This window comes from Elephantulus edwardii, unplaced genomic scaffold (assembly GCF_000299155.1).
Source record: "Elephantulus edwardii isolate Elephantulus edwardi_28Jun2011 unplaced genomic scaffold, EleEdw1.0 scaffold00206, whole genome shotgun sequence".
Taxonomy (NCBI): Eukaryota; Metazoa; Chordata; class Mammalia; order Macroscelidea; family Macroscelididae; genus Elephantulus; species Elephantulus edwardii.
In genome coordinates, this window is record NW_006399956.1 from 615,495 (window position 1) to 626,747 (window position 11,253).

Genomic DNA, 11,253 nt, shown 5'->3' on the forward strand with positions numbered 1-11,253 from the left:
CTTCCCCACAGTTTAATTCTTTGTCCAAGCAAGCTATGCCAAACCAGGACATTTACCACATGAAACAGATTTACAACTATATGTAACATAGGAATATGAGCAAATTTTATCTAAATTTTAGCATAAACATAGTTCCTGACTAATAATGTGTTTTAATTTCTATGAGCCAAACTTATAATCATTAGTGTATCTGGAATACACACTCAAAGCATTTGATCAGGATAATGTGATGGAAGAGATTAGTGGGAAAATGCACATGTGTCAAGAACACTACATTTACAGCGTGATATTACTGATGTGTGACAGCTCTGGTGGCCTGGTGGTAAGAAGCTGTACTCCAATCCTGAAAGCACTCAGTTCAAATCCACCAGTTGCTCCATGGGAGAAGGATGGGCAATTTCCACCTCTACAAGAGAGAAAGAGAGAGAGAGAGAGAGAGATAAGCTGGCCAAGTGAAGAGAAAAACGATGTGACCAAGACAAAGGTGGCTGACTTTTAGTTCGCGGCCCTCAGGACAGTCTTTCATTGTTTTTGTTCAGACATTCCTCTAGGTCGTATAGACCTGGTGTACAAGGTGCCGTACAGCAGTCACTTGTGGTTGCTGTGAGGCTGAACACTGTGACACGGATGTGTCAAATGCGTTAATGGTTGGCTACCCAATGCGGACTGAGAGTGGGGTGGAGCTCCCCGTTTAAACAAGCGTGGAAGGAGGAGTGGCATCCACTTCCATAATAGCTTGCCTCCAGAAATCCTATGAACTTGGAGAGAGGATGAAAGGCACCCAAGCGTCAAGGACTCTCCTTCATAGGGTCGCTACGAGTCGCCTGCGACTCGACAGCACTTAACAGCACAACAACAACAACAATTAATTACCTCTGAAAACCCGCCACGGCATCCGCTCTGGGCCAGTTACCACTTGCTACGACACAGTCACAGCTCAGAGATCATGAAGGATGGGAATTGACCGTTTAGGACTTAATGGATTTGTAAAGAAAGAAATGCTGAAAAAGAAAGGAATAATGAGAAAGAAAAATTGACAAAATGTTCATTGTATAAAGTTAGCTGTTGTTATGTGCGATCAAGTTGAGCATGACTGATGGTGATATTAAGAACAATAGATCTGAATTCTGTCCTATCCTGTGCCATCCTCATCATGTCTGACACATTTGAGTCCACAGCTGTCATCACTGTATCAATCTATCTGTTGAGCATCTTCCTGTCTTTCATTGACCCTGCACCTTTCTAAGCATCATGTCCCTTTACAAGGAATAGCCCCTTCCTACTAGTGTGCCCCAAGTATGCAAGATGAAACCATCCTTGTCTCCTTGCACTAGTTCCCTAGTTGTTGTTGTTGCTGTTTTTATGTGCCACCGAGTCGTTTGTGACTCATAGCGACCCTATGTACAACAGCCCTAAACCCCGCTCTATCCTGTGCCAATCTCATTGCCTCTGACACACCCATCCCGATTACCCCAGTTTGCTTGGATATAATATCAATTATATTATTTGATAGTTTCCACATTCTGTTGGATCACTTTGTTTTTTTAAAAAAATTATTTTATTAATTTTAATGAATATTTACAGAGATTTTGGATTTCCATTAATTCATTGTTGCATTTTTCTCCCGGATCACTTTCTTAGGAACAGAAACAAATATGGATCGCTTCCATTCAGACTGATAAGCACCTGTCTTCCAAATTGACTGGCACAAACTGATGAGCATGTCTAGGGCTGTATCTGTTACTTAAAACATGTTATTTGGAATCCCATCAATTCCTAGACATTTATTTTTTTGCCAACGCCTTCCAGTACAACTTGAACTTATACTTTCATTACCATTGGCACTTGCTTATATGTTACATCCAGAAATATTTCCATGTTTGGTACAGTAACTCTTTTTCTTTGTTCAATATTCCTTTGCTGCTTCCTGGATCATTCAAAGTTTTGCCCATAGCTCCTGTCGGGATTGCAACTCAAGGCTTGAATTTGTTATTCGGTTCGGTTCTTTCAACTTAAAAAATGTGAAGCAAGTTTTCCCCTTGTTACTTATTTATTTATGACTCCAGCTCTCTACATGTCCCATGTTCCATTTTACTACTTTGTTTTGTCTTCTGCCAGTTGTCCTGTGAAATCTGTTCATCTCTTATTTTTTATTTTTTTTTAACCAAATAAAGTGCTTCAGTTTCTTGAAAAGATGGATCCAAATACTGGCCACTTTACTCAAGTCTGTACGCAAAGTCAGGATTCAGTGATAAACTACTGCAAATGATATGAAGGGGAAAAGGAAATGAATACAAACAACCTTCATTTTCTGAGGAGGTGTGCCATCCTCATTCCTAGAGCTAATCCACTTGATCCAGAACCTTCCACAAGTGGCATCAATACCATAATCTTACGAAACTTCAAAGCTACATAACTTTACTTTTATGATTTCTGCAAGTTTTACACATGACTGAAGAACAATTGTTGTTATATGCCATTGAGTCACCTGAGACTCATCACAACCCCATGTACAACAGCTCTGAGGCCTGCCCTGTCCTGAGTCAGTCTCACTGACTCCAACACATCTATCCTCACTGCCCCATTTACTGTATCAATCCATCTCATCCAGGGTCTTCCTCTCCTACACTGTCCATCCACCCTTCCCTAGCATGATGTCCTTCTCCAAGGCCCAATCCCTCCTGACCACATGGCCAAAGTATGTGAGACAGAGCTTCAAAAATCTTAGCCTCCAAAGAGAAACTTGTTTCACCCTCTCTAAGACAGACTTGTTTGTTTTCTTAGAAGTCCATGATGTGTTCAAGATTCTTCTCCAGCACCACAACTCAAAGCTATCAATTCTTCTTCTGACATCCTTAGTCATTGTCCAGCTCTCTAATGCATAGCAAGTATTTGCAAAGACCATAGCCTGGATCAGCTGCACCTTAGTCTCTATACTGATATTGCTTCTCAGCAAATTTTCCTAGTGCAATTCATCTTTTGATTTCCTGACTCCTGGCCTTCTAATTGTATTGTGGGAGAAGAGTACAGAATATTCCACAGACTTCCAAAAGCACTCCCTCCTGTTTTTGAGGAAGTGCAACCAGAGTACTTCTTAGAGGCAAGGATAGTGAAACTTCCTTCCACATACTTTGGCCATGTTGTCAGGTAGGGCTCATCCTTGGAAAAAGACATCATGCAGGGGGAGGAGGAGGGTTATAAAAGAAGAGGAAGACTCTGAACAACATGGATTGTCACAGTGAATGCAACAATGGTCTTGTGTGTGTTGGAGATTGTGAGGATGGGGAAGAATAGGGCAAAGTTCACATTTGTTCATAGGATCTTTATGAGTCTTCATCTACTGGACAGTATATAACAACAACAATAGATGTTATAAATATAAAAATATACTTATAAATGTGTATATATATGATTTCTAACACACTAAAACTCATAAAGATCAGATATATAATAATAAAAACTACAAATAAGAGTAAATTGCTGTTGTTATGTGCCATCGAGTCGCTTGTGACTCATAGCAAAACTATGTACAAGAGCCCTAAATGCTGTTCTATCCTGTGCCAGCCTTGCCATCTCAAACATACTCATTCCCACCACTCCACTCACAGAATCGATCCATCTCATCGAGCGTCTTCCTCTCCTGTGCCATCCCTCCACTCTCCCAAACATGATGTCCCTCTCCAAGGACCAGTCCCTCCTTGCAACATGCCCAAAGTATGTCAGACGAAGCTTCAGAATCCTTGACTCCAAGGAGCATTCTGGCTTCACCCTCTCCAGGACAAACCTGTTTGTTTTCCTAGCAGTCCATGGTATATTTTGACACTCTTCTCCAGCACCACAGCTCAAAGGCATCAATTCTCTTTCTATCATACCTAGTCATTGTCCAACTCTTTGATGCATAGCACATAATTGCAAAGACTATATATAGCCTGGATCAGGCGCACCTTAGTCTCCAGTCTGACGTCGTTGCTTTTCAGTACTCTTGAGAGGTCCCTCACAGCTGACTTTCCCCATGCAATTCATCTCCTGATTAAGTATTTTACTTATATAAAAAGTGACTTATGATCATCATCAGAATGGAACTGTAGTAAATTAGGAATCACCTATGTCAGTCTTCTAGAATGAGTTTGGTAGAAAGAGTTTAGATTCTGTGATAGTGTCCAAGGGTTTGAATAAAGTAAAGTTAAATATTAATCCATCCAGATCTTCCATCTGAGAAGCCCATGTGAGACAGGCAACCAAAAGGTATCTGATGTTAGATCAAGAAAACCACAAAGCAAATATTCTCCCCTAATTTCCCACACTCTATTGCAATGAATACTTCTTAGTTCCTGTTAAATTGCTTTCCAGGACAAACATGCTTTAACTGATTCCTTAAGCATGTGAGGTTGAACCATCCTTTGACTTTCCTCCAGTACATAGTAGATTTGTTTTCATTTCCACTTCAAATTGAACTCGAACAAGAGAAGTTTCATTGTCAGCAACTGGCCTGGTTTTTACTGCTGATATTGAGCTTCTCCAAGAATTATTCCCACAGATATAGTCAATTTGATTTCTGTGTAGCCCATCAAATAAGATCCATATGTTTCATCACCATTCTTTTAGAAAAGGTATTGTCAATGAATATTTTCAATGAAGTTGTGGCTGACACTGAGAAGAATGGGAATCCCAGAGCACTTGATTGTGCTTATGCAGAATCTATACCTGGACCAGGAGGCTGTTGTGTGAACAGAGCAAGAGAACACTACATAGTTTGGAATTGGGAAGAGAGTATACAAGGTTTGTAGTCTCTTTCCATACCTGTTTAATCTGTATGCTAAACAAATTATTTGAGAAGCTGGATTATATAAGGAGGAGTGTGAGATCAGATTGGAATGAGACAATCTTGTGCTCAAAGTGAAGAGGGCTTGAAGGACTTGCTGCAGAAGATCAGGGAATGCAACCTTTTATATGGATTGCATCTCAATGTTGGGAAAACAAACATTTTTACCACTTTACCAATAGGCAGTGTGGTGATGGATGGAAAAGAGATTGAGACTGTCAACAGCTTCATCTTGCTTAAATCAGAATTAACACCCTTGGTACTAGCAGTTAGGAAATAAGGAGATGCATTTCACTGGGAAAGTCTGCAGTTAGGGATATTTCCAAATTACTGAGAAGTAGTGATGTCAGTTTGAAGGTTAAGGTGTGTCTGACTCAGGCCATAGTCTTTCTGATTACTTGCTATGCATCTGAGAGGATGACAGGAAAAGAACTGATGCCTTTGAGCTGTGGTGTTGTAGAAGAGCACTGACCATCCCATGGATGGCCAAGAGAACAAACAGTTAAGTCTTGGATAGGGTGCAGCCAGAGTGCTTTTTGGAGGCAAGAATAAGGCTTCGTCTCACATACTTTGGACATGTTGCTAGAAGGTGTTACTCCTTAGAGAGGGCATAAGAATGGAGGGTTGACAAAGAAGAGGAAGACCTTCAACCAAGACGATTGACACAGTGACTGCTGCAATGGGCTCTAGTGAGTCAGGCAGTGAGGATGGTGCTCAACGACACCTAACAACAAACATTTTCAATGAATGAAACATAGATTGTATAAGATGCAATCGTTTGGTCTCATATCGCATTTCTTTCAACATGTCCATAATTTCCTACTACTCATTCTTTGTTCCCAACTTTTGCTGAGCTACTGCTGGATTCAAACTGCTGAACAATAGATTATGGCACCAGGGACATGAGTTAGTCATTGCTGTAGAGTCGGAACAGACTCCTAGATGGCCCACTAGAGAGCTAGGGAGTTTTTGGAGGCTCAATCTCAGGGGAGGAGATTGTCCATCTTTCTCGTATAGGACAGCTGGTGGATTTGAACTGCCAAAGAAGCATAACTTTGGCTAGTAGCTCAACTCTACACTACTAGAACTCCCTCCGAGAGCATCTCAAAAGCTCATTGCCATCCAGCGGAACCGATCCACAGCTGACTCTTCAGTGGGCTATCAGCAACTGAGTATGACAGAGACTCTTTACCCACTAGGCCACCAGGAATATGTTGTTGTTGTTGGAATTAGGTTAATAATTAACTTGTTTTTAAAAAATTAGTTAAGACCGTTAACAGGAATATGCAGATTTGAAATACAAAACTAAGTTTTGTTACCGATTGTACATTGAAAATTGAAGTTAAAAATCCATTAAAATTCTAATGTGAAAAATAAGATTCTAATTGAGGTCGTTCTTCAGAAGAGATCAATAATGCATAAGTTTATTTTAGTAATCTCTAGATAATATCAAACACACCAGAAGCCACATTTCTACCAGATATTCTGGAACTCCCAGGACTTGGTTTGGGTTTGGGATTACATTATTAGAAGCCACCGGGCCTAAGGCACCCAGGCCAGATGTCAGCGGACTACAACTCCCGGAAGGCACCTCGAGGGGCGGGGATAGTGGGTGGAGCCAAGTTCGGAAACCGGGCTCGCGGGCGGGCGGGGCAGTGGAGGCGCGGCGCTGAGGTGGCGGTTCTAAGAGCTCCCGGATGTGGAGAAGCTGGGGAGGAGGCGTGGGAGAAAGATGGACTCAGTGGAGAAGGGGGCCACTACCTCTGTCTCCAACCCGCGGGGGCGACCATCCAGGGGCCGGCCGCCGAAGCTACAGCGCAACTCTCGCGGCGGCCAGGGCCGAGGAGTGGAGAAGCCTCCGCACCTGGCGGCCCTGATTCTAGCCCGGGGCGGCAGCAAGGGCATTCCCCTGAAGAACATTAAGCACTTGGCGGGGGTCCCGCTTATTGGCTGGGTCCTGCGTGCGGCCTTGGACTCGGGGGTCTTCCAGAGGTGCGCATGTGCCGGAGGGGGCTGGGCCGGGTTTGCGGGGGAGTGCCACCCGGCTGGGCACTTAAGGATTTGGGGGTACCTGGGTGGCACTCCTGGAAGGGGCGTGCAAGTTCCCGTGTGCGGGTGCTCGCTGAAAGCAGGGGGAGGAAGGGCCAAGTTCCTGGTTCCTTAGCTCCAGAATCAGTCCCCGACCTTGAGAATGCCCACCTGTCAGAAGAGGGCTAATTGTCCCTCTTTGCTCCGTCTTCTCCGTCTAGATGGACCTCCTAAGGGAAAGTGAAAGGGGCCACTCCTGGGAAATGTCTGTTGCATGCGTGTACTCATTTTTTACGGACCTTTTGCTCTCCCCTGTTGCACAGCCTCTACTGACTCTTGGTCCTGATTGATTAGAGAGGTGTCAGGTTTATGAACAGAAGGTGTCTGGGCCTTACTACTCGCAAGCTCAGCTTGGAGATCCTTTCTTGACCTTTGCGATGTATGTGTTATCTGCCTGTGAGTCAGCATAATCTTTCGTTTCTGCATAAGTGAGAGACTGTACGAAGGTATAGGTCATTTGTTCAATGGTAAATGTTTTTATCAGAACTTTGGAATCTTGTTTGTCCAGAGGACAATGTTAATTGTGCATGTATCGATATTACCATATTCCGGCTTGGCTAGACTACAAACCGGTGTCATTCATAAAAGAAAACTAAGAGTCTGTGCCAAGAATTAATTTGCGCACAGTAGCTTCATCCTAACTAACTACACCTGAATTTTGAAATTGTCTTCACCTTTTGGTGATTGGGCTTTGATTTGCAAGAAGATGGCTGGTTTTGAAAATTATATGAATAAGTTATTTTCCTTTAATTATCCTTGTTTGAAAAGGAAATACTTAAAAGTGTATAAATTTACTAATTTCGTTGATGTTTTCACCCAAAGGAAGCCTTGGGTGGAGTTGGCACTCAAAAGATAATGCTAATGTAGTAGGAAATGTGCAGAGGAGAGATAGGAAAGGACTAGACAATTTCAGCTCAGTGAGCATTTTCCAAGTCCTAATGTATGTCCTTGGAGCTAAGGTAATAACATGACTGTAACTTTGGTGCTTGTCCTCGTGGACTTTTGAACATTTTCACTTTTTTAGAGGACACAAACAGGAGGAGGATTAAGGGATCCAGGCCAAAATGATATAGTAAAATGGTGTTGTTGTTGTTATGTGCCGTCGAGTCGCCTGCGACTCATAGTGACCCTAGGTACAACAGCCCTAAACTCCGCTCTGTCCTGTGCCAATCGCACTGTCTCTGACACTCCCATCCCAATTATCCCAGTCACTGAATCAATCCACCTCATAGAGGGCCTTCCTCTCCTGCGCCGTCCCTCCACCCTCCCAAGCATGATGTCCCTCTCCAAGGACCGGTCTCTCCTCACTACATGTCCAAAGTAAGCCAGACGGAGCCTCAGAATCCTTGCCTCCAAGGAGCCACCCGGTTTAACCCTCTCCAGGACAAATCTATTTGTTTTCCTAGCAGTCCATGGAATTGGTATATTTATGAAATGATTAGTGGGTCACATCTATAGTAAATTAACTGAGAACAAAACTTGCATTTATCAATCTCTGGTTACCTGTTGACCTCATTGAGTGCTCAACTGCTAACTGGAAGTTTGGTAGTTTGAACCTATTAGCCCCTCTGCAGGTGAAGAGACTTGACAGTCTGCTACTGTAAAGATTTTATATGAAAATTATGGAACATTTCTGTTCTGCCCTATAATGTTTCAATAGAGTCAAGAATAGCTTTGCAGTGGCATTCAAAAACTTTAAGGACAAGCTTGTTTCAGTAAATATTTAATACCTCGTGTGTGTGTGTGTGTGTGTGTGTGTGTGTGTGTGTGTAGGCCCCTCTTTTTCACCAGAAACATCAATTTCTAAATTCTTCCAGGTCTCCTTTTATGATATCATTCTGGTTGGGTTCCTCATAATGTGTCAGGTTAAATAATAAAGTCTTATGAGAGAGAGCACTTCTGGCAGCTGTTTAACAAATCTTCACCTCTTTGTTTCCTCATCTGCAAAACCCCAACTTATTCTCATTTATAAACAGTCCCTAGAATACCAGTTATTTGGGGCTGGTTTCATGATTTCAATTAGTAATGACCCCATAGAACATAGTAGAACATGCAGTCTTTACAGAAACACACTGTATCTTTTTTACACAGAGCTGCTGGTAGGTTTGAACCATAGGCTTAGCACCCATACATTTAGCCACTGTCCATCTGGGTGCCTAGACCTTAGAAGAGTATCTGCCATATGCTATGTGATTTGTTGCTGAAATTTCCTCCCTGTATTTTTGGTGTTTTAACAGTTTCTACCTCTTTCAATGGCTAGTGTTCATGTTTCTAAAATGAGAATGTTGTATCTTCAGAACTCTTTCTAGTGCTAGGAGTCTTTGACTCCAATGAGTTAATTGAAATAGGACTTTTTTTTCTGCATTTCAAGATTTATCCACCTATTGTAATACTTTTTTTCTGACTCTTCCCTTCTATAAAGGGTCAGATGGAAAATTATTTTGGGCTTTGCAAGCCAAGTCATCTCTATTGTTGTTGTTACATGCCATTGAATTGAGTATGACTCGTAGTGGCCCTATGCACAATAGCTCTGAACCCTACTCTATCCTGAGCCAATTTCACTGTCTCTGACACATCTACCCTCATTACTCCAATTACTGTATCAATCTGTCTCATCGAGGGTCTTTCTCTCTTGCACTGTCCCTCAACCCTTCCAAACATGGTAGCCTTCTCCAGGGACTGGTCCCTCCTGGCATCTTGCCCATTCTATGTCAGATAGAGCCTCTAAATCCTTGCTGCTAAGTAGAAACTTGGTTTAATCCTCTCCAGGACAAACTTGTTCTCTTGGCAGTCTGTGATGTTCAGTACAGCACATCTCAAAAGCATCAATTCTTTAGTCACCTTTGGTCATAGTCCATCTCTCTGAAGCATATCAAGTAATTGAAAAGATGACCTGAATCAGGTGCACCTTGGTCCCTTGACTAACATTGTTGTTCTTTAGCGTTCTGGAGAGGTCTCTGGCAGCATATTTTCCTAATGTAATTTATCTTTTGATTTCCAAACTGCTGGTGCCAAGAATGTTGATTGTGGGACCAAGCAAGCTGAGATTGTTAGCAATCTCAATATCTCTTTGCCACTTACCATGGTGCTGCCATTTGGCCCAGTGATGAGAATCTTTGTTTTCTTGATGTTGCACTTCAATCCATGTTGCAGACTATAGGCCTTGACCTGGAGCAAATGCTTCAGGCCCTGCTCAGTTCCAAAAAGCAAGGTTATGTCATCTGCATAATGCAGGTTGTTGAGACACCAATCTTGATGTCACTATTCCCACTCATAAAGACTAGCCTCCTGAATGATATATTCCAAATATAGATTGAAAAAGGATGGAGACAGGACACATCCCCGACACACTCCTTTCTCAATTTTGAACCATGCGGTGTTTCCTTGCTCTACTCTGACATCTACTTCCTGGTCCAAGTATAACTTTTGCATGAGCACAGTCATAGTTAGCCACAGGGTTCTGGTGGCCTAGTGGTAAGAAACTGCACTGCAGTCTCAACTGAGGCACAGTTTGTTGTGATCCACACAGGCAAATGCCTTTGCATAGTCAGTGAAGCACAGGTAGACATTCCTCTGGTGCTCTCGGCTTTCTGCCAAGATCTATCTGACATTGGCAGTGATGTCCCTAGTTCCACACCCAGCTTGTATTTTTGGTAGTTCTTTTGTTCGATGTACTATTTGTGGATGAACTTTAGCAGGATTTCTGCTTGTGTGTGACATTAGTGGTATTGTTCAGTAATTTTCCACTGTGTCCTATGTCCATCTCTATTACAAGTATTCTATACAGCCATTATAGTAAAATCAGAGCTTATATAAATGAATGGGCATGACTGTATTCCCGTAAAGCTTGATTAAAAAAAAAATATAGGTCGACTGGATTTTCCCTGGGCAGCCCCTGCTCTACTAGATGAAAAGCTTCAGGTAATTAGTAAGGTGCTGTCACATTCATCTAGGTGTGCTCCACATGCTCTGTAAAGCGGACCTTTGATTAAAATGCATTGATTTGAGCATACTCTTTTTTTCTGACCTACAGATAAGGATTGGAAGACTTCTTTTTTTCCCCTTTTACTCACTTTTTCCACAATATTTACCCAAGGAATGAATTGAAGAAAATTGTAGCACCTTGACTGATGTTTTTTTCAAGGACAGACGAGAATGTTGGACATTCTATTAAGAACCTTTGGAAAATATTCTGTTAAAAACCATCATTTGAATGAAATGAGACAGATTTTTTTTTTTGTCTACTCAATCTTATCTCCATACCTTTTCAACCTATATGCAGAACAGATTATCTGGGAGGCTGGGCTCTATGAGGAGAAATGTGGGGTCAAGATTGGTGGACG

At 42.2% G+C, this 11,253-nt stretch overlaps 1 protein-coding gene across 1 annotated transcript in view; it reads left to right on the forward strand.

Annotated features, from left to right (window-relative positions):
• Window positions 1-6,542: 6,542 nt before the first annotated feature.
• Window positions 6,543-11,253, forward strand: part of CMAS (cytidine monophosphate N-acetylneuraminic acid synthetase) — a 48,227-nt gene continuing 43,516 nt past the window's right edge. The window contains exon 1 of the mRNA XM_006897202.1: window positions 6,543-6,814. Coding sequence (XP_006897264.1) covers window positions 6,555-6,814 — 260 coding nt within the window. The 5' untranslated portion in view covers window positions 6,543-6,554. The remainder of the gene's footprint in view (window positions 6,815-11,253) is intronic.